The sequence below is a fragment of the Hippichthys cyanospilos genome, chromosome 12, assembly GCF_059441005.1.
Source record: "Hippichthys cyanospilos isolate Australia breed blue-spotted pipefish chromosome 12, RoL_Hcya_1.0, whole genome shotgun sequence".
Lineage (NCBI taxonomy): Eukaryota > Metazoa > Chordata > Actinopteri > Syngnathiformes > Syngnathidae > Hippichthys > Hippichthys cyanospilos.
In genome coordinates this window covers 15,474,205-15,498,647 of record NC_142380.1, presented here as the reverse complement: position 1 = coordinate 15,498,647, position 24,443 = coordinate 15,474,205, and the positions used below count along the sequence as shown (strand labels likewise).

General features: G+C 37.5%; 1 protein-coding gene across 4 annotated transcripts in view; it reads left to right on the top strand.

The window, feature by feature from the left end:
* Positions 1-24,443, top strand: part of slc6a9 (solute carrier family 6 member 9) — a 68,803-nt gene that overhangs the window by 25,868 nt on the left and 18,492 nt on the right. For 3 of the 4 annotated variants that reach the window (XM_088429017.1, XM_088429016.1, XM_088429015.1), the window contains 2 exons: positions 18,817-18,973; positions 23,223-23,354. In XM_088429017.1, the coding sequence (XP_088285143.1) occupies positions 18,817-18,973; positions 23,223-23,354 (289 nt within the window). Of the gene's footprint in view, positions 1-11,837; positions 12,000-18,816; positions 18,974-23,222; positions 23,355-24,443 lie in introns of those variants that run through there. The other variant, XM_088429019.1, reaches the window with a different exon arrangement.

Below are 24,443 nucleotides of genomic sequence, written 5' to 3'. Positions count from 1 at the left end.
AAAAGTCGGATGGTGGCCTACAAATACAATATTTATTAATTGCCGTCTGTCAAGGCTCAACACGGGCTGTGTAAAAAAAAAAAAAGATTTGATTGCCGGTTTTCCCCTTAATTCTTTGCTGGATGACCTTGTTAATCAATGCTGTCAGAACATCGTTCTGATCTTTTTCATCATTCACTTTGCACTGATTTATTCAAACTTCCCAAACCAAAACGCAGGGACACTAGGCGTCATTAATGCAAATGCCATCCAATTACAGTTAAAAAAAAAATCACATGAGCTCAATGCACTAGAGCTCCTCATGATGTGCCAGCACTGTACTTCCCTCTAATGAAATTCTGAAATTCTAATTACTTATTTTGTGAATATTCTAAATATATCTTAAACCAAATTTGACCCTCTCATTTCAGTAAGCTGCAGTAGAGAAATTGTAAAGTTCAAGGTATTATTCACAAACAAAAAAGTCCTTTATGCGCCACTTTCACTGAATAGGAAAGATGGATCTCGGGATTTAAATTTATTTCTCAGCAGCCCCGGTCAATATAAATAATGGCTATATTTACTACAATGTATATACTCTGAATATAGAGACATCATTCCAAAATTTGAAACTGCCTTTCTGGAAAAACCCAAACCAAACGTTTACATCCCATCTTGAGTGTACATAAGCACTGTTGTGGAGTTCGACCGGAAAAAAAAGGAAAAAAAAACAAAACAAAACTAGAGCATAAGTGACTTTTGGACTATTTCTGCAATACTTTCCACGATGGTCAGTGGTCATTGTTTTATTTATTTATGTATTTCTCTATTTTTAATTGTGGTCGAGGGGATTGGACATAAAATGTGCGTATATCCGTCTTTGTAATTTGAATGAAATTAATGCATTAAAGCAATTTAAACGCTGTAACTCTTAACACCCCCCCAAGAAAAAAAAAGAATAAATAAACATTGTGCAATTTATCAAGCTACCCCGCTGACTGTAAACATGTTTCAAATTCCTTCCATCAATTAACACCGCCATATCTACATCCTTCCCGTCAGCGGTAGACTGATTAAGGTGTTGGGACAATTGTTTGAGTTCTTCTGATTGCTTAACATGCTCGACTAATTATTGAAATAATAAGGACGTCAGATGGACTGGAATTTAATTTCAACGGGCACTTGCGATCAGTTCGGACGTCCTCTACCAAAAAAAATATTGGATGAGATCATTAAAACTTCAGAACATCAGCAGAGCTAAATGTTCATTTATTGCTTTTGACTTAGATTCATATAAAAAAAAAAAATCAAGCCGAGTTTTGTTTTTCTTTTTTTGCGCAAATGTGACTTTAATGTATCAAAATCTCTTTGGATATGCCACATTTCATGATAGTCACTGCACATTTACTTGTTTGCTCTGATTATTTATATTTTTAGCAACACAGTTGCTCATAGCCAATTTGAGAAAGAAAAAAAGAGAATAGCATTAACAGATTGACCTAAATTATTGGTTTGTACATAAGCAGATTTTCTGCACTACAAGGTGCCGTGCCAAGAAGATAATGAAGCCTGTTATGAAATGGCATATTTTTTCAAGGGATTCACCCATTTTCGTTCCAACACCTACGGTTGGTGTGGAATGTATATCTGCCATCTCAACATCCAAAAACATTTTGAGCCTTTTAACATTGCAGTTCATCTAGGTTTGAGTGATGATTTAGGTGATGCCAGATTCTCTTAAAATCATTGCCTTTGCCTTTAAATTTTAATGATGTGTTCTAAATAGGGATCCAATGCCATGCTTGAGAAAAAAAAATCTGCGTCTGCAATTTATATTGTCAAAAAATACATCATTAATACTGACCTGCAAAACCAGTGTGTACTGCAGTAATGTTCATGCTATACCAGGAGATGCCAATGGAGCTTTGTAAAGAAACAGCATGCGTGATGACTCAATGTGGGCTCTCAGTCGGGGTCATTTTTTATGAATTTTTACTGGTCCTTCATCCTTTGTCGACACCCTGGCTCCCCTTGTTTTTATTTTTTAAGTCTCTTATCGTTGGATCTTTGTTTAATTTTACTCACTCTTCCGTCAACACTTTGTGACTGCTAGAGGTGGGCATTTAACGTTTTGTTTTTACACTCATCTTCCGCTGCTTGTGCCTTTCTTTAACTTCCCTCCAAACGTTTTATCAAACACTGTTTTAACTGTTTACAAAAAAAAGTGTCGTATCTTCACATTTATTTCCTGTTGAAAATGTTTTTAATAGGACCTTGAGCCATCAAGTTAAATGTTTTCATAATTAAGAGCCAGCAGGGACAAAATGTGCTCTGGCTTATGGATTTGTGTGGTCTCGTGATCCACTGATGCCGAGGCATTTTTTAACGGCATGTTCTAAATAGGTGGCAACCTTATCTGGGCTAAATTAATTGCATTCCTGGCTTTATAATATCTCAATGTTTCTTTCTGCATTGATAATGTCCACCAGACTTCATAATGAAGCAACATTTGTAGTGCAGGGTAGTATGGAAGCAAAGCAAATATTTGTACAGGCAACTTTTATCAGGGGACATGTGTGGCTCTTGTGGAACTGAAGTTCTGCTTACTCATTGCACCAAGGCTTAGCAAATAATATAAGACAGTGGTCCCAACCTTCTCTGTGCCGCGGACCGATTCATCTGCATACTTATGTCGGACTGGCAACTACGGGACAATGTCATTTGGTGGGGTGGGCGGAGGCTTTGGGAGGAGGGGTGGAAGAGATTGCAGGGTAGTGTATGACGTGTGACAACAAAAAATGTGATATTACAACTTTACATTGTTTTTAAAAATTGCCATTTTTAAAGCGTCTATACGGAAAACTACAGTAACTAGAAAGCACTCAAACATTTTATTAACACACAAAGTACAATTTAAAACAAAATGAAAAAGATGATGAACAGGCAGTTATCAAAACATTTTTTTTTGTCAGCAGCACAATAAATAGACTAGAGCAATATACTGTATTGTAACAAAGAACTATTAAAAATTCACAGCTCAAGAATAATGAAGATGCCTTAAAATGTAAACATAAGCATTTTTATGTTATGAATCAAAAGATGACACGATTGCTTGCTGCTTAAGTCCGGTGGATGCATCGCTCGTTAGTGGCAACTCAGCTGCTAATGCTACATGGGCAGGATATGCAAATTCAGCTTGTATTTTCATGGTTTCCACAGCATTACTTGGCTGGTATTTGTTAAAGTGACTCAACAAATTTGTAGTCTCGCCTCGTTTTGAGGATACACCTTGCACAAGGGCATCGCTTACTCCACATTGTTTTGGAGATACCACCACGCAAACTTTGAAGACGAAATTCTCTTTCCTAAATGACTTCATCTTCAGAAGATAAAGAAATGGCTCTTGCTGTCTCTGTGCTTGCATGCATGTGAGTAAGTATTTGGTCCAGCTCCCAATAACCTTAAGCTTCCCTCTTACTCGACTTGACCGGGTTAACAGCTGGCTTGCAGGAAAACACGGCGAGATATCACAACAAACAAGACAGCACACAGAGAACACATTCATGATCGGCCGGACAAAGAGATGTGAGCACCAGTTACGAGTCTACTTCTATGTCTACGTCGACATGTAAAAGACTACCAGAAATGACAATGGAATTCGTATACTGTTTACTAAATGTAATTGCTTGCGGGCGGTTAGTGAAAGCGCATTTTTAATAAACATTATTAGGCAATTCTGCTCTTAATTAATCAAGCAATAAGCTCTTAAGTAATCATAATAAGAATGATTAGGAAACACCATCTAAGAAGATTAGAATAACATTTTACTGTAACTTTTAATATGTTTAATTTTATTTGCATTGCCTAACGTAAATTATAAGTGGCACTTTATTTTATCATAAATACAGCTTTTCTGGGATATGGATTACAACACATTTAAAAATGTTCTACTCTTCAACAGCAAAACTGATTTCCTTATAGGATCAGTGATCATTTGGGTCATTTGTTTGTGTGGTAACTGCCATGGTTTCCATGGTAAGTTTTGGGCAGAGGTTTTCATTTTTGGTCATTTTCTATGTCTCTCTTCAGAAACTTACCTGAGTCAGACGATCAAACAATCCAACAACATCTGCAGAAGCTGCATAATGATCCTGATTGTTTAAATCAGGTGTCTTGCAGCAGCGAGGCATATGACACATCCAGGACCATCCGTCAAGGACCAGGATTGAAAACCCCTGGGTAGAGAAAAAAACACATACAAGGAAGAAGATGTAGCAAGAAAGGGATGCATGGTGGACTAAATGTATGAACAAAAAACACTCTCAAAGGTAATGAGGAAAACTAGGGAAAAAAAAATCAGAAAAACAAAGCTTAAAAAAACAGAAAACAAAATACACATGACTATAACAAACAGCATGAAAGTGACAACGATCCAAGAGAGACTGATACAAGGACAAGACACTAGTGGCTCAGGGAGCTGATAAGAAGACACCAGGGACTACGTTGACAATCACAGGTGGACACAAAAGACTTACTGAGAAACAAACCAAAATATACTGTAATTAGGACAATCACACATCAGTGAAAATTAAGACACTTCTGGTAACACTTTATACTTTACGTCAACGCATGAAACGATCGTCGGTAAAAACAAAAAAGTAGCGGTAAATTTTCACTGTTGGTTTTCAGGAACTTAGTACAATTGTAAATTCAATAGATTCCGAGCAGTTTGGTGTGCAAGCACATGTTGGGAATTTCATGTGACTGCCAAAACCTGCTTGCAACTGTGATTGTGTTTGTTGTACTATTCAATTGCTAAATCTAAAAAAATGAATGACAAACAAATGTCAGCCAGCAGAAGTTGGTCGTCACAACAGTGTTGCTAAAAGAAGGCAGGTGTTTGTTGGCTGGGTTTAAAGGGTTCATACTTCATGAGCAATTTCATTAGCAGTCTTATCTCTATTGAACTGGGTTATCTCTCCATCAGAGGAGCCACACATAGACTGAGGTAGGTAGTGTTGTAATAAGCATATATAGTTCAGTGTCAATGGCGCATTTTGCTGAACAATACCGGTTCGAGGAAAAGGTGACCTCCAAAAGGTTCTAGTGGCATACAACAGACTTTCCCAATATAAAGCCGAAAACCTCTGGATTGAATCTGTACTAAATATATGTGTGTGTTACTGACACCTTACTAGTGTTTTGTCTGTCCAGTCTGAGCAAGCCTCATTTCAAGTTTGGAAAATACATATTAAACAGACACAAATACAGTAGTTATAAAAAAGTCATAGCAATGATAGCTGCTTGCTTCCAAGATGAGGACCGTATGGTTCTTGTGGCTCTTCCCACAAATCTTAGACTAACTGGCCCATCTGATTGATGTTCACAGATTTCAATTACGGGGACAAAGACAAGTGCTGGGGCTATCATTTTTTGGCGGTGTTGTTTATCAATCCGGATCTTCATACCAACTAAGTAAACACATGAATATTAATACTCGCATTTCAAACCTATGTTAATTAATGTATGCGTGCAAAAACCTTAGGTAAAATCATCACGATTTTATACACATATTAAAAATTAGTAACATAATCTACTGTACAGTTAAATTAAATAACCTAAATATACAAAAGAAAAATGACTTTTACCTTTGGGGCGACGTGACTTGTGGGTGGAGGCGGAGGGGAGCAGAGACCAACCCGCAGATTTTTTTTTTCTTGAACAAGAACTTTTTACAAACGAGATCTTTTTTTAAATAATGACTTTTTTCGTTTAAACGCGAACTTAATTTTAAACGAGAACATATCACCGGCGATTTCCTTCTTTTTAATCCATAATAGAAGAAGCCTCTCCATTTTGTTGTTGGCCGAGGTCCGTCCCCTGGCAAGGAAAGTCATGCCCTTAGAAGACTTGCTTGCTTTAATAGCTTCCTTGCTCTTGATAATTGTACATATTGCTGAGCGGTTACGGCCATACTCAGTAGCAAGGTTAACTGTGTGTGCGCCTCCTTCGTATTTTTTTACTATCTCCTGCTTGGTTTCTATTGTCATCATCCTCTTACTTCTTCCTTTACCGCCACTTGCAATTTTAGAAGCCATGTCTAACAGATAACAGTTTGCTAAGTCTTCACAACCCACCGACCAGCTTGTGCCATCTAGCAAGGTTGAGGGAGTTCCGCCAACAGCATATCGGCATTTCTGTGATTGACGTGACGCCGGCCAATAGCATATCGGAATCTCCGTGACTGCCTTAATCGACCAATAGCATATCGGCATTTCCGTGACATGCGAGAAAAGTTGTTTTTGTCGATGCAGCAAAGCGAAAATAATAGTGCGAACACACTGACCGGCCTGTTGGATGGTTTGTAAGACGAAAGGTTTTTGTGTAAGAGGGGAACAAAAAAACCCCGCGGTCCACGTCGTAAGATGAAAAATACGTAAAACAGGAGGTTCGTAAACCGGAGGCCCACTGTATTTGTATTGGTTGGACTTTAATTTTCGTAGATAGGTGTGCTTGTGATTGGTGTAATAACTGGCACATCATATTTGCGCAGGGGCAAGTCTCGTTCACTATGTTTGGGAATCAGGCAGATGACATTGCGCCATGCTGGGCATTTCAGCAGATGGAGCACATTTTCTACCACACACCACTGCCGCACATGATTTTGGTGGATTTTGATCAAAGCACACGTAGACAGATTCAGTGCTTCACTGATATGTTTTCTACATTTCATCTGATTTTATTTATAAATATGACAGTTTGCACTGAACCATCAGAACTCTTGTGGAAATAAATTTGAGAAGACATTATTTTCATCATCTAAGCCTGGCTGCGGTACTTTTATTGGGTCGGGGGGAGGAGGCTTGTGGGGATTGACACACACAGCCACGAGTGTTCTGAGTGGAGAGTGGTCGATAAGTGCCCACTTCACAGCAGTGACCTATGATCGCATTGGCCAACTTGACATCATCCAGGACTTGGGGTCTGCCTGCACTCATTCAGCTACAGATGACATCGCATCAGGAGTAACTGGGGGTTCAAGATCTAAATCCACAACCTTCTTGTTGGGATAAGACAGTTCTATCGCCTTAGCCATGCCCTGGTCAAACCAATGTGCTGTTACTCTGACTCATGAAGAAAAAATTTCAATGTATCGCAAATGTATCACAATGACACTTCCACGCTCAGTCTAGTGGGGTCTGAACCAATCGAACAACCTGCTGATATTTGGTTTTGTTCAGCCGCAAAGAAAAACACTTTTGATGAAACTAGGCCACTGCTTGTCATTCTATGTTGGAGTCATGGCATGACATAGATAAGGAATCTAGTGCAACCTGTCGAGCCTGGAAGGGGGCTCCTCCCACCTGTGGTCCCTTTTTGAGGGTTTCTTATTTTCCCCAGATAGGGATTTTTTGTTTTTCATTCCTCTTCTGATGTTGAATTACGAGTTGTTGGCCGTACCGTGCTAATACCCCAGCCGAAAAGCTGTGGGTTCGATCCCCCGACGGTCGAGACCATGTCTAAGTGTCCTTGAGCTAGACACTGAACCCCCAGTTGGTCCTGATGCTGCGTCATCAGTAGGTAAATGACTAGTTAGTGTAAAGCGCTTTGAGTACCTAAGGTAGAAAAGCGAAAGTCCATTTACCAGATGTGGGCATTTTGGCCCAAAAGAATAAACAGCATCGTATTGCAGACTTTAAGAGAATCTTCCATTGCGGTGAATGGGTGTTGTGTTTCTGTATTTTGTCAGGTTAATGTGGCACAGTGTATTATTTTTAGCACTCGGAATCTAGTGCAACCTGTCGAGCCTGGAAGGGGGCTCCTCCCACCTGTGGTCCCTTTTTGAGGGTTTCTTATTTTCCCCAGATAGGGATTTTTTGTTTTTCATTCCTCTTCTGATGTTGAATTACGAGTTGTTGGCCGTACCGTGCTAATACCACCAAATCAAACAAACCTATGTGTGCTTCTATTCAACTGCTTAATTTCAGATTACTTGTTTTTATTTTTTTTAATTTAAATTTTACTTCTCTCAAAAAGGAAAACATGCTTGGGAAAGAAATGCAATACATTTTTCGACCAGAACCAATTGGCATTTAGCTTTTAACCTTAGAACATTACTTACTTGACAGAGCAAGCCATAAAACAATACATTTCAGCTCCACTGCTTATTTAATTGTGCACAGCATGCATGTTAAGGGGCAAGGTGTGTGTATTTTGCGTGTGCATGTGTGTGTTTGTGTGTTGGGCGTTGATTATAGTGGAAGAGTTGAGGGGGATGCAGGTGAACAGCTTGCGAGAGCCAACAACTCCGCGGGCTAGTCTCGCGCATCACTTGACAGCCATACCCAATGAAGGCCTACGCACAAGTGAACTTGTTAAGCAAATGAGTGAACAAGCGTTTGTGTGTGTGTGTGTGGGGGGGTACAACGCGATACGCATGGCTGTTGCGGTCTGAATGTCTGCAAACATCGCTGTCTGTCAGTCACAAGTGCTTCAACGCATTTTATACTTTCTGCTGATGAAGCTATTTCTCAAACGGCTCTCATGATCCATCTCCTTCAACGCCAAATTTATTATTTACTTGTTCTCATGTTGACAAACTCCTCCATTCGAAAACAAGATCGGATTTAGAGATTATCCTCAACATAAATTGCTCTCCTTCTACAATAAGCGATAGCTGCATACGTGTATCAGTTGGATTAGTACCAAATGTGTGTGTCTCTATCTATGCATTGATAATGCATGTAACTTAGACAGATTACTGAACAAATGACACCTCACCTTCCCCTTCTTTATCTTAAAATAGAGAAACCGCCACTGAGCAGTAGTACCTATGTAGTACGAGTGACACAATTACAGCTGACTTTCTGCAAAAGGCTGACTACACCCTGGACTGGTTGCGAGGCACATATAGAGTGGGTGAATGGCGCAGTGCGGAATGACAATTGGACCCAAAACAGAAACTGGAAAAAGAACGTAACAGTAGTATTTAATAACAAAAAGGTAAACGTTAGTGCATGAGAGAATTACAAAAGCGAAGGGTGATCCTCATCCCGAATGGGGGTCTAAAACGTGTCAACTAAAAGAGACATTGGAAAAAACAGCCAGCGTGAAATAACAAACGAAACAAAATCACTAAAGGATGGGGGTAACGGAGCCGACAGACTGACGGTCAAAGGCTGGGAAAATTTAAAGAAGCAATGGAAAGCCTAAACAGGACAATGCTCAAAATGTAACAAAGAAGCAACAGAGGAAACAAATAGGGGGTTTTACATAAAGTATCAAACATGGAATCAATGCAGGGACTTGGATCACGGAACAGCACACTCTTTTTTTGTATTGAAAAAAAAAGAATCAGCAGGTCCAGAGAATAATCCAATGTCCCCCTCCATTACCGCAGCACTTAAATAGTTAAATTGTTCATTGCTGATAGAAGCAGGTGTGCAGCCAGTGGCTCCGCCCCCTTGAGCCTGGCAAAGAAAGCTCTGCAATAATAGAAAGAAACACAAGGGGGAGACAAAGCAGAACATCACATAGAATCAGACAGCCATTCTTGTTTATTTTCATGTTATGAACGACTGGGAACCAAACCCATGCTACTTATACTTGAGTCCTAGAAGTGAACCTTTACCTCACCTTGGAATCAATTAACTTTTAATGAGCTGATGGTTTATCTTAGAGTCCCTCATTATGTTACTGTAAAGAATCAGGGAGTAATATTTGTGAGTGAATAAAACAATGACTTTTTTTTCATTGGAATTTTAAGTAAATTTAAAGCTGGGTTTTTGAGTAAATTTCCCTGGTTGTCTCTAAAAAGAGACCAAAAACATGGTTTTGGGGGTCTGAGGTTTTCAGTTAACACCAGAAATATACTAACACACGAGAGCAGTATGACTCAGGTTATAAAATGGCCGTAGCCCAGGTGAAGTGACTTTTTTTTGTTTGTTTAAATTGACATCTTAAAATTTATAATAAAGCTTATGATATATTCCTTCCCATTTTTTGCAGTGTGCAATAAATAAGAAATTGAATGATGCTTCATTTTGAAATCAGAAGGCAAGGCAGAGTTTGTAAAACTATTGTGGTATTCCAAAGGATTGTGGTTAGTCGATTATGACCCTAAGGCTTTGAGTATGAACCTGCTTGTGCACCAGACCAGAGTAATCCAAGCATCAAGCAAAGTGATTTGAAGCACATGTTTACACAGTAAAGTAATAGTTAATAAAAAAATTTTTTATGGGAATTGGATTTAGGTTTCTGTGCATGTGTCTACATACTGCTTAAATTTATGCTGCAACAGGTGGAAGTAGCTATGAATGGATGTTTATAAAGTTGCAGAACAACCTTAAAATAACAATTTCTAAGTCTAAACATTTACATTCTATTGACATGCTGACAAAACCTTTCATCATGGCCTCAAAAAAAGGATTGATTGATTGTGTGGAAACTAAGACTATTCACAAGAAATGTAAAGCTGTGTCACACTGTGGCTCAGGATTTGCTTAGGGACACTTTAAGTACAACAATTCGGACAAGGGTTTGGAAAAATGTTGAAGAAATATGTTGCCATGTAACTTTGCAGAGGCGAACATAGTTTGGCACTGTCCAACATGAAATTATACCCAGTATATATAGTAAATTGGGAGATTTGAAAACTTTATTCAAATGTAGAGAACCAACAATATTTGTGATTAATTTTCACCCATGTTTTGTCATCTAGTTCAACTAATGTTGAGCATATTTAATGTCACAGATGACAGTGAGCAGGAAGAAAAAAACTATTAGACGGAGAGCTAATCCTGGATAAAAGTGGAGACCTCGGATTTTTTTCCACTGTTGACCATGTGTACAATATGCCAGAAATGCCTGAAATTGCCAGTGTGATAGTCTTCTTGTCTATCATTCCTTATAGTGCCACTATCCATTGTGTGAAAGTTAATTATGATGGCAGTATTTAAAATCACACAAATCGTAATGTGTAAATACTTTCAATTGACAGAGCCACACTTTAAAGGCCTTTTTCCCTCCAAAAACTAAAGATGAATTATTTTTTGACCTACATTTTATAATTACTTTATTAAAAAAATGTTGTAGCTTGATTGTCCTTCAAATTGCAGATAAGTGCATGAATGATTCAAACTAACTCTTGTCTTTTTACAAGCGTAATGACGGACATGCTAAAGTTGTGACACTTTTGGAATTTCATGCATATCTGCGGAATATCACCATTTATCAGACCAACATGGCTTCCTCATCGATCACAGAGGTGTTGTTGTGTTTCACTAACAAAATGTTGCTCAGAGCGCAAAAAAAGGACTATTTTTAAAGGCAAAAACAAGGCAAGACATTAAGATGCATTTGCACTAGTTTTCATAGGAAAGGCATATTAAGCAAAAAGAGGAACACCACACTTGCATACAAAAATATAATTAGCATAATAAAAACATGTTGCGAAACATCAATCTTCATTCGGGACACAACAGTAAAAAAAACCTTTGACCTTAAAAGATGGGTAAATGTACCTATGTTCTTATTTTTTTTCCCTAGAAACAACAATCAAATTTTGAATTTTAATTCACCCGTAAAATTAATTGATTTTCAAAAAGAAATTAAGTAGGACATGTCCTTCACTGCTGCTGATCAAAATATATGAAAGTAACAATTACACATGAATAAATACACCTTGTTCACATCCACAATTATCTTCAGCACGTATTGGTTTCATACATTAAATGATCACTGCTCTCACTGCCTTTGGTCCTAATCTCAACTCCCATTCCATTTACTTCCTTAGCCACACCTCCCCTTGACTACCACGTTTCTTTCACAAAAGACAGACACACCGACATAACTCGCCCCCAGCCCCTTTCCCCAATGGGAGGTATTTCAGGACTCCAGCATGCTGTGTTTAGTCCTTACAGTATCAGGAAGTGAGTGGGGTTGGCCAGTCATAAATGATTTGGATTATTAGAAACTGATGCTGCTTTTACAAGTTCCTCAACATGGAACGTCATGTCAAGGTAAGTTACTTGACAAAGCTGATTTTTTAAAAAGTGCAAAAGAATTGAACAAAGGCTAAAAAAAATATCCTGAACAAGTCGCTAATTACACCTGTTTTTTTAATTTATTTTTTTTATTTGAGATGGCTGTTGACCATGTATTTGCGGACCTCTACATGGTCAGATCTTCCCAGTCAGGTCACTGTTGCTGCCAACACTGAGCTGACATTCAGCATTGGCCTCAGTTACAATTTATTTAACCTGTATATAAATCAATACAAATCAACATATTGTTTAAAGGGCCACAGCTAAGATGAATTCATTTCATCTGAACCATCACAAATGAACATGGGAGACATCACAATGTTCCTAGCCAACTTAGATTAAACAGTGACCTTACTATTACTGTCTTGTGTGTTTTTGTCCGACACTTTGGACATTTAAATGCATAATGCCAAATGGTCATTTTCTATCATTTGCATGTTCAATTGACATAAGGAGTATAGCAGTACAGTATAGCAGCTTTATGACCTTGACAAAATGCTTCAAAAAATAAAACAAAAACATACTGCTGCTGGACTGCACAAAGCATGCTGGGGAAACAATGTGCACAGTAGGATTACATACAACAGCGGAAAGGTTGTAGCTGTGCAATTTTATACTTCCAATATGGCAAGATACACAAGTAGCAATGTTTTGGGGGGGTTTTCTCAATTTTGTGATCCGTTTAAATACAGTCACCATCACCATTGAATGGTAACAAAAACTTTAACTCATTCAATGCCAGGGACGTATTTTTACGTTATTTGTTGTTGTTTGTTTTGTTTTTTTTAAGAGTCCAGACATTCAACCCCAGATACTTAGGTATCAATTTAATACTTAATTATCTGGAAATGAATGCCCTTAATGTACTTAATTATCGAATTAATACTTAAGTATCTGGCATTTAATGTCGGGACTCTTAAAAAATGTGAAAATCGTCTCTGGCGTGGACTGGGTTAAGATGAATCCTTCTCTGCCTGACAGCTTGTCTATTGAAAGCCATTATTCAGCAAGGATTATTCATTCTCCGTCCAACAGAATCTTTTGGTATGTGGTCCCAATGGTAGCAGGTTGAGAAGCCACAGTCTACACTGTCTTTAGGCCTATTACTCTCACCTCACAGCTCACTCATAAAGAGAGCTTTGAACAGTCTGTTTTTGAGGGGATCCGGTGGGCTTTTTGTCCCATAATGGTTGAGTGGATTCAGTCATTGCAGACAGACATGTTTACTAAATCCTGCATAGGTTGAGTGAAGAATACGTGTGCCACTTTGAATAACTTGAGGCGCGTTCATTGATTGCAAAATAATAAGAGTGTATGGGTGGATGTGAATGTGTGTATGGGTTCCTGTGTTCTACCAAATGATTGAAAAGACAAAGGTTTTTGACTATTTAAATACATTCAAAATATCAGAATTTTTAGTGATGAGTGCAAAAAGATGTGAATGTGTATTCCAGTTAAATCGCCTGGGTGTCATTTTCAAATTGTTTTCCTTGTTTTCCTTGTTGGACCAGTGTGACCTGAAAATACCTTTTTTGTTCGTCCTGTCATCCAATGAAATGCATTAGTCTTCTAAAGACAAACATTGTAAAACGTGTTTGGCTACAGGCACGTGCTGAGCCCAAAACGATTCAGGGGGCTCAGGTGTAATCTTTGAACCCTCCTCCTGTCACGTTGCCGGCCTAGGATTTGATTCCAATGTTGGAACTTTGTTGACAGACTTTTGTTGACGAACAAGTGTGGTGAACACCATATCGATTTTGGGTTGTAGTCTATCTGACCTGTTGTAACATTTTCAAATGTAATCAAATATTTTTAGCCTTTTTTTTGGCGCTGGAGTTACAATTTGAATTTTTCTTTAGTTGAAAATGTATTATTATCCATAGTTTACAATGTGTTTTATACAAATATGAGTTGGTATTTTTTAATAGGGTTTTGAAAAAAGTAATACTCAAACTTTTTTAAGGATTTTTTTTAACAGTAAAACCATCTTTACAAGAAAAAATAACATGACAACAAGATATTGATATTAAGTTATTGACGAAAATGCAATGGCTAATTTTGGAAAGAGATGTCCATTTTTTGTAAAGTTGATTTCTCTTTCTTGTATGAGTATTTCTACTTTTATTTGAATTCTTTCATTCTTGCATTAAAGCAAGTTCTGACACAGTAGTTTTTGTTTGTTTACATGAGAGCAGTCCCTCCCAGTCCTGCCAGTGGATAGTGGGTCAAATAAAAGTAAAAACAGGAAAAAAAAATATTTTTTGAATGATTATGTACTCTAATACTGTAATTGAAATAATGTAATGTTTTGATTGCTCCTCATTGTCGCCATTGACAACTCATGACGTTAACTACTGATGATACAAAGTTCTACGTCATTGAAAAGACCCTGGGTTATTTTTTGTTCCATTGGTATTTTACAAGAAAAAAATGGTGAAAATGGTCACCAAACGCCTACAATTCATAGCAATCTGTGTAATCTATAGTAACACACATATATAGCACTCATTATCAATATATTTCTGCAAATATAGATGGTTAATTTACGAAAAATCGTACAACAAAACCTACCTTGTAGACAGTCGGTCCAGCGTTGGCTTGTTGTGTTTGAAAAAGTTGCTACATATCGCTAGAATCTGTAGATAGGTGTGTAATGAACCGTTGGGATGCCATTTCATATGTTGTAACCATTCCTATACCCACTGCCATTTTTTTTAAAAGATGTGGGATGCATTGTCCCAACGGGAGTGACAGGGTTAAGAGCGATGAAATCGTCATTTCATTGTTTTCAGTTCAGTTTGCGGCTTTTTCATTACTGTGTTACTGATGTCAACATAAGTCGTTCAGTGTTGATTTACCATGTCCTGACGCAGGGGCAAAAAAGTGACAGTGACAGATGTACAGGTTTCAAAAAAGTAAACATTGACTCAAAAGCGACCTTGAAAACAGAAGAAAGTCACTTAAACTAGGTGGTGAAAAACGCAAGGCCATGTGTGGTCTTACATAAAACCCAGATGGTGCCCCCCCCCCCAAAAAAAAAAAAAAAAAAAAAAAAACATGTGACAGAGAGAGTCCGTGACTGTTGTCTTACTGACCACACAGCTCACAGGAGCCAACACCATAGGCCACAACACCTGGGTGGGGAAAATCAGGGTCACTTAAGACAGAAAACATTTAACAAATACATTTAATAACATTTAATAAATAAATCCAACTAATGCAGACGTTAGAATATGTTTTATACCTTTTCAATTGTAAAGCAATATGTTTTAGCGGAATAGGTTTGAAAAAATCTAAAAATGTTCAAAAACGGAATTTGAGGTTAGTGTATCATCAGGTGTTTGACGTATACCAACAGTATCTGGTCATATTTTGCATGAATGCAATCTAATCTCAAAGGCTATTTGTTTTGTAGCCATTACTTGTGTAGTTTCTCATGAATTGCTTTGTAATTCAAACTTCCAATTGAAAATACAGTAGACTTTTGGGGGGGGATAGAAATGTGGGGTTCAAATGTAATATAAAAGTATGCCTAATGCAAGTATGGACTCTGTAAAGCTTACAACACCGTTCCTAGTCTTCGTTTGTGTGTTTTGAAACTTTTGCCTGAGCTAACATATTAGCCTGTGTGTTTATGCATCTGTGCATCCGAAGGCACACACCTGGTTGCTGATAGCAAAGTCAGACGCACAATATGCATGGCTTGCAACTATAAACACTCACAGCTGTACTCTGCGTCTGCCATTATCTCTCTTTCCAAAATCAACTTCAGACAGGGTCCATGTAATATGTGAACCACTGCGAGAGCACATCCGCACCACTGTGATGAGTCTAAAGCCCAGCAATCTCCTCACCAACACGTGTTTTCTCTGCTCCCGGTGTGTTACACCTGCTTTAAGATCATGGGATGCTTTTTGTTTTGCTTTCCTGATCCGCAAAGCACAGCCAGTCTCAAAGACTCTGAGAAACGCCTGCTGCTTACTTTTTTGAAGTTATTGCTATTTTGCTGTCCAGCTGATTGCCTTTTTCCTTTATTACGGCTCTTAATCAAACTATAGCACACACTAAACAGCATTTGCTGATGTGACTGTCTTTTTTCTTGTTTCTTTTTGGTTTTTTTACTGACTACAAGCTGCACCACTTGAGTGCTAGAACAAATGTGTTGATCTACAAACGGCCACCATTGACGGCAAAACCTGAAAATGATGCAGCTACATGTGTGGCACATCTCAAAGGAAAATGTGCCGTCAGTCACTCACGATGGCATATTAAAAAAAAGAAATCTCACCCGCTTGAGTGCTAAAACATGCAGTAGTGCAGTGAAAGTTTTCATAATCAATGTCTCATTCAAGCTGGTCTTTTAATCAGAAATTTAACGTACACGGCTGTCTTTTGTTTACTTATGCCAGTGAGGACTGTCGTTCTTCTGATGCGCCACATCATCACATGGGTTAGTCAGCCAATCGGGTGCCTCTTTTGTGAATGTAGACCACATAATATAAAGCCAGAAGGGAAGCACTTCAAACATTTTAACCAAAAGCACGGCACAAGAGGCCAGCAGCAAAGTAACAATTCCCTGCCTAGGTGGCCTTCAACTAACTGTTGAACAGTCAAACATAATGATCATAAGCCACTTTCAGTCCTAAACATGCACAAACACTTGTTCCTTGATGATAATACATGACGCATGTGAATCTAATGAGAAAGACAAAATTCTTATTCAGAAACTAAAACTGATATTGGAATACTAGACTCAGAAACCGACTTGAAAAATTGAACTATGAAACTAGACTCAGAAAGAAACTTGGAAGGTGACTTAACATGACAGCTTAATATGTTGTTGTGTCACTGAGAATTTAAAAAATAAATACTGTCAGATACAAATCCTCTATGACCTAAAGCAGACTGAAGAACCATACCGAGTGAATAGAAAAGGATACATCAAGGAATAAATCAGTCACACCCAATTGCATCACAACAGTACACCTCCATGTCATGGACACCAAACATCTTTCTCTTTTAAAATGTATTATCATTTACCATTTGTGGTTATGGGGTGGGGCTGAAACAAGACAAGACTGAGAGGCATTGGATGTGTGCCCCTAGTTGAAAATGCTGAAACAAAGGGTGCACCAATAACAGGATTTGACATTTCAATGCTTTATATTTTGACACAGTTGATTGTGAATTCATATGGAAGCCCTCAAAGTCATTATCACTATCTGACACGCCAAATAGCTCCTCCCATTTAAATTCCGGACATCCTCTCCTTCCTGCTCGTCATTTGCGCAAACATCCTTGTTACTTATTCACGGGTAGTCATCTTCAGACCTATTCAATTGGTTTGAAATGGAGGTCTTCAAAGATGATTTGCTGATCATCTTACTTGGGAAGTTCTTTACCCTGTTGTCTCCACATTTTCTGAAATCCATGCCAGCTTGTTGAAACACACGTCCAAGGGCATAGAATTTGAATTAATGTTATTTAAACATAGATATAAGGTATAGGTATAAGTCAACCTTTCCAAAATGGGGATTGAAAACTAGGAAAAAAAATAGACTTGTCCGTGGAGAAATATGGTATTTTTCTTTTGTTTTTTACTTGGGTTGTTTTTATGAGATATAAGTGTGATAAATATCCCAAAGAAATCAGGAAAAGGGGAAATACTTTTTCACGACACTATATTTGAGGTTGCAGAGGAGGTCATGAGTAAGAGCTAGCGACCATCTGATGGCAGCAGATGGAATGATGGAGGGAGGGGGAAACGGGCAGAAGAAGCTTGAAATCGGGACGACAAGACCAAATGCTTATGGGCTCCTCTTCGGGCGGTAATTTCAGTTCAGATCCTGTCTGCTCCAATGCATCCACCGCATGCTAAACTTGCAAATGACATTCCATTCCTTATGATATCTATTGCACACAGCACCTGTGTAAGAGGAAACGGAGAGTGAAGACATCCCGTTTATATCGGTTACACTGATTGGATGTTGAAAATGAAAATTGAACTTAAAAAAAAAAAAACAGGAGCCAGTGCAATATTTTTACTTATTTATCCATTTTTCAAATATTTAAATGGGTTACTGAGTCTTTCTCATGTTTCCTTTTTGTTTATTTGTGCGTCAGGAGTTGAATTCCTGGTTCTGCTACCTGAAAGTTCATTTGTGTCTTTTGCTTTAATACCAACTGTCCTCAGATTGTCTTATTATCTCTTCTGTCCCCAGTTTGGTCATCATTCATCATAGATAATATCATTTTGTATCTTTGGTATAGTTTTCAATCTGTGTGATTGTTATTATAATCATTGTCGGACTATTGCAAGCTTGCCAGTTTGCTCTGAATTTAAGAGCGTTAACAACTTCTTGTCACGCAACATAATTCTCATTCCCTTCGCAATGCTTCAAAGGCCAAATGTTCTTTTGAAGCTGTATTCTTATTTAACTTTTGCCTATTTCAAAGGCATATTTACAGTCATTAAATTATTATTGGAAAATGTCAATCCTGTATATATAGATTTAAATTTGGATAAACATGAAACATTTACATTGGTAAGTACTTGTGTCTGTAAAACTCTTGTATTGTGTAAACCCACAATAGAATTAAATGGACTGAAGATGGTCTAATTGACAACATACAAGAACGGAATGACAGTGTTAAACCTTTATGGCACATGTTCAAATTTCATATAACTCAACTGTTGCAATTTTGCAGAACCTTGTTAACAAGCCAACCAATGTTCGAACAACCCTTCGATTTGCTACCATATGAGCTGACCTTGACTGTGTCTTTTTTGCAGAATGGAGCAGTTCCAGGTGAGCCGGTGAAGAAGGATGAAAACTCCCGTAGAGGGAACTGGGGGAACCAAATTGAGTTTGTCCTCACGAGTGTTGGCTATGCTGTCGGTCTGGGCAATGTTTGGAGGTTTCCATACCTATGCTACAGAAATGGAGGAGGTTGGTTTTTCATATTACAGAGAACCATATTGTATGTGTGTACTAAACGTTCAACTAAACAAACTGGATAATCAACAGATAAAAAGAGGACTGCGGTAATTCAATGAACAAATACTTTTGTTTTGTATTTTTGTTTTGTTTCCTGAACAGTAGGTTCTTTACTCAGTTATGCACGCTGTACAATTTATCTCTGTTGTAGTTGGATGAAATTGAATCAGGAACCCATCATTTGGATGTAAATCATGCACTTACAGGTCCATTTAGCAATATTTTTGACATGACGCCCATATAAAATGTAATTTTTTAGTTCACTGGAGCACGAGTCCGGATCGCTCCCACAAAACAAACAAGACCATGTGGAAAAAAATGTTTTCCAGCGGTTTGAAGGGGAAAAGCGAAGCCCACATGGATTCCGATACCAATTACAAGTTGTACGTTGACCTGGTGATATGAGCCAGATCAATAAATAAACCTGTAGCCATTTTTTGTAAAGCCGTTAGACATATATATATACCGTTATAATATATACCGTATTTATCGGACTATAAGTCGTGACTTTTTCCTCCTGATTTGAGCCCTTTGGCTTATAGTCCAGTGCGGCTTATCTGTGTTTTTTTGGGAGGGTTTTTTTACATTTTTTTTTATTTTTGCTAACCACCAGCAAGCAAATCTATTTATATGCTATGTATATGTTGTGTCCTTCGGGCCAAAGACAAAAATAAGCCTCCAGATTCTTATCAACGTTCAAAGTTCAAATGTAAGCATCTGTGGCATGGGTAACTTGTACATCTATGAAGGCACCATTAATGCTAAAAGGTAGAGAAAGCTTTTGGCGCAGCATACAATATGCTGCCATCCAAGCAACATCTTTTACAGCGATATCTCTGTTTATTACAGCAAGACAATGCCAAGGCACATTCTATTTGAGTGCAGCCATCTTAATGGGGCCATATCATGAAAAGTCAACTTTTTGGAGCTTTTGACCTTGTTCCAATAGTGATTTCTCACCCTAAACTTCCCCAAAAGGGCTACTTTCTTTCATTGATGCATTTCTAAGCATTCCCGGCTTATTCTGCACTCTCACACCAGGCTCACTCGAGTCAACAGAAGCATTTCATATCTCCCCTACACCTCTCCATACCGCCTGTGCAAGAGAAGATACACACTACTTTATCCACACAACTAAGTTTAGTTTTGGGTCCGGAGCTGATGAGGAGAGATTTTACACCGAGTCAGCCAAGTAAACAGAAATGTTTCATTTATTAGCTACAACGTTTTACTGTAGAAAATGCTAAAGTGACAAAAATATGGGTTTGGGAGCGCACGGCTGGACAATCAACATCAGTAGTAAATAATTCACCTGTGCACGGAATTATTGTTTTGAATACTGGATTCCCATGGGGACTGATTTGATAGGAGCAATGCTTGTTGGTTAGAGTGGTGTATTAACACCATGTTGCATTTTATTCTCTGTAAAACGCCTGTTTTTGGCCCCATTATTCACGCTGTTGGAATAGCCATCATCGACCGCGATCCTCTTGACGATGTGCAGTCAAGATCATGGATTGATGTATGTTTTGTGGCCGGAATTAAATAATGTCATGAAGGGGGCAAGACAGACACACAGAAGTACATGCAGTCTCTGCAAACAAGGCATTTTACTTCCTAGTTAATAATATATCGGTATCATAAAACTCATATTTATTAAGAAAATAACTCGCAATTGTACCAAGTGTAGTTTTTATGCATATATATATATATATATATATATATATATATATATATATATATATATATATATATATATATATATATATATATATATATATATTTAACTGGTGAAGATGGAAAAATACCATGAGCTAGGCCCTTTAAAAAAATGTGCGGAGCATGATGAAGCACAAAATAGAGACCCTAGATGATTGAGCAACAGAAGTTGTACTTCCAGCAATGATGGGAAAGAATTCTTTTACTGTTAATGAAATGGATGATCTATTATGGCACACTGAGCCACAGCACCCTGAATGAGAATAACTGGTTTACACTATGTAAACATTAAAGTAGTTTTAGGACATTAGTTAACTGTTTTAACACAATTAGTGAACTGTTTTGACACGATTAGGGTTACGGGGCATAAATGTTTGAGAGAAAGGTTTCCTAATATTATGAAATAGTTGCACGTGTTTTATGAGAAATTGTTGTCCTGTCATATTTAAAAGAGAAAAAGGAAAAATGGGTTCAAAGCACAGAATAATTTGTCTCAGGGCAGTTTACCCATGGAGCAGCTATTGAACCATGCTTCTTACTTAAGCCAATATTAAAAAAAAACTGCTATAGTTTGTCAAATGAACATCCATGAATGTGAATCAATATTGGGCTCCGTTTTATGCAATTCACCGCATCCATCACTGATCCACTCCAGAGCCAACAAACCACAGGGCAATACTAGTGAAATTACATAGTTTGTCTTTTCAATGTGTGGCACCCGGAGCAGTGAGACGTAATACCAGAAAATGCTATCATTTATCCATTCAGCACCATACATGTAAATAAATATGTTGCTCCGTTTTTTGCAAGTTACCACATCAATAAAGGTTTGACACTTGGAACAGTAAGACACAGAAAATGTGTACGGTAATGCTATAGCTGTCCATTCAGTGTCTGACACGTGGAACAGTAAGCTCGGAAGGAGTAATAAAACAATAAATCATTCTTGACCATACACTTTATCGAAGAGGAATGAGTTAAGTTTGCTGTTATACAGAGAGAAAATGTGTCGGCCCCCCAGATCAAATCTGGAAGATGGTTCGATAAGACTGAAAATTCTGTCCACTGTACTTTATTTTTTCATTTTGAAACCAAAGTCTTAGCAGTTACCAACAGCTGCTGCTGTTGAGTACAAGTCAAGTTTTGTTTTCCTTATTTTCCAACCCCATATTAGGGGGGTCGACTTATACAGTAACTGCATAACTCAAAACAGACCAAATTTTCCCACACATCTGTGTTTAAATAACATTAATTTGAATGTGAAATAAGTTATATCATGTCATTTAGGCTTAAAGTGATTACATATTTCTCTAACCCTATATTATTTTATATACAATGAAGAAATACGTCTAAAAGTACCATAATTTTGTCATTTTAATAATACACAGCATGTGTTACACACCATTTGTTATATTTGGACAGCCATGATCTATGTAATCACTAAAGTCAGTGGTAATCATATAATGATTTATTTTTTAATTTTTTGTAAAATTCACCCAAATTGAAGTAAAAATGGGGGGCGTCGACATATAAGCGAGGGTGACTTTTACTTGGACAAATGTGATACCTTCAAAAATAAATAGATGAAACAAACCCCCAACATAAATGACGGTACCTCTGCAAGATTGAAAATAATGTATGGGCATGTTCAACCAAGGGATGCCATGTAATTATCTACACAGGAGTCATCACACTTGTAAGCAGTCAATCAGTTAATTTTTAGTGTGACAAGTAGTCACTGTGCTGTTCGGTGACATAGTGTCCACAATGCCTAACATAGACCAGAGGAAACAAGGGAAACAATTATTTCAAGGCAATAAAGATGGGCATGCTTATGATAAACACCACAGTATGACACTTGAACTTCCTGTGATTACAGTTACAGCACATATATTGGGAAATATAAGAACCATGGGACTATAGCCAACCTCCCTGAACAAGGTCTCCAGAGGAAAATTTATGACAAATTGAAGAGACTGATAAAAGGTAGGGTAATAACCCGGAACTGATAAGAGGAAATGCTGAACTCAAAGGGAGAGAATGAAAAGTCAGGATGAAGTTGTCAATGAATCCAATGTTCTGTCGAGCTCATGCTGACTGGAACCCAGTGTTATGACTAAGGATTGGGCTTAATTATCCAGGAGCGTCGGACAGCAGTGGAATTGGACTAAATATTTAAAGTTTTAAAACTGGATTTAGACTTACCGTGAATTCAAAGACATAGAAGTGATGGATGGGAAAACTTATGTAGGTCTAACATGTCAATCTACTGTATTGTTTATGTAAGGCACCGTTTTTGTGGGACAGGCTTCTTGTCGTATTTTGAGGGAATAGAAAGTGCCATTGCTAGAACATGTACTCTGGATATTATAATATTTTTCCTCTGTCTTGACATGAAATAATCACAGTTCTCTCAGGCACTCAGTCTTTCTTTCTTTTCAAGATTGTGTTGACTGTTGTGCGAATGTCTTGTCTTCTCCAGGTGCCTTCATGTTACCGTACTTTATCATGTTGGTCTTCTGCGGCATTCCACTCTTCTTCCTTGAGTTGTCCTTCGGACAGTTTGCCAGTCTGGGATGTCTGGGAGTCTGGAAGATTAGTCCAATGTTCAAAGGTTTGTGTGTTTGAATGTGTAACTCATATTGTCCCTGTAATCTGTTCTTACATTTGAACTGTATATGTACTGTAGAGTTAACAACTGGGTTCCGACCAATCCAAGGATTGAGGCGTAACAAAATGCCGTGCATTATATTATGCTTCAATTGCCCTGTGATTAACTGGAGACCAGTTCAGGCAGCTGGGGTAGGTTCCAGCACACCCACAGCCCTAGTGAGATAAAACACTGATAAACATTCAATATGAGTCTTACATGGTGGGTCCAAAAAAGAAAAAAGAAATTTGCAAATGTGTTCATTCTTGGGTGCGGGGGTTCACTGTATGGTCTACAATTTTGTCCGGTGTAAAAAAAAAACAAAAAACAAAAATACAGTATATATATATATATATATATATATATATATATATATATATATATATATATATATATATATATATATATATATATATATATATATATATATTAACAGGAAAAGGCAGAATTTAGCATTTTTTTTTGTTACTTATATAATACTCATTGTTAGAAGAAAAACATACCCAGGACCCATGCCTCCTCCTTAAAAATATTTGTTTTAGGTAGGGCATTCCTTTTCAGTGGAATTTTGTGTCAATTCTATAAAGCTATACTCCTGGAAAAGTAAAATGTTTTCAAGCCTCCCGCAGTATGTCAAATATGTGATTCATGGAAGGTGATATGTCAACTGTGTCCTGTGGCAAAGTCCAAAGTTATGTTGACCTACCCCTGCACTTCAAACACTGAAGTCTCAATCTTATGAGTTGCATGTTTAAAGCACAAATCAAATTTAAAATGCGCTTTTGTCAACAAGTACCTACATTTTAATTGTTTTTTCGTCAGCCAGTGCATACAGTATGAGGTGCAAAAGTGATAGATGAATTTTTCTATTTTTATATATTGTTTTTTATTATTATATATCATAATATATATATATATATATATATATATATATATATATATATATATATATATATATATATATATATATATATATATATATATATATATAAAATATGTATCATTATATATATTATTAGTGTTCATTGTTTGTAATCTAACTGTATTTAGCAA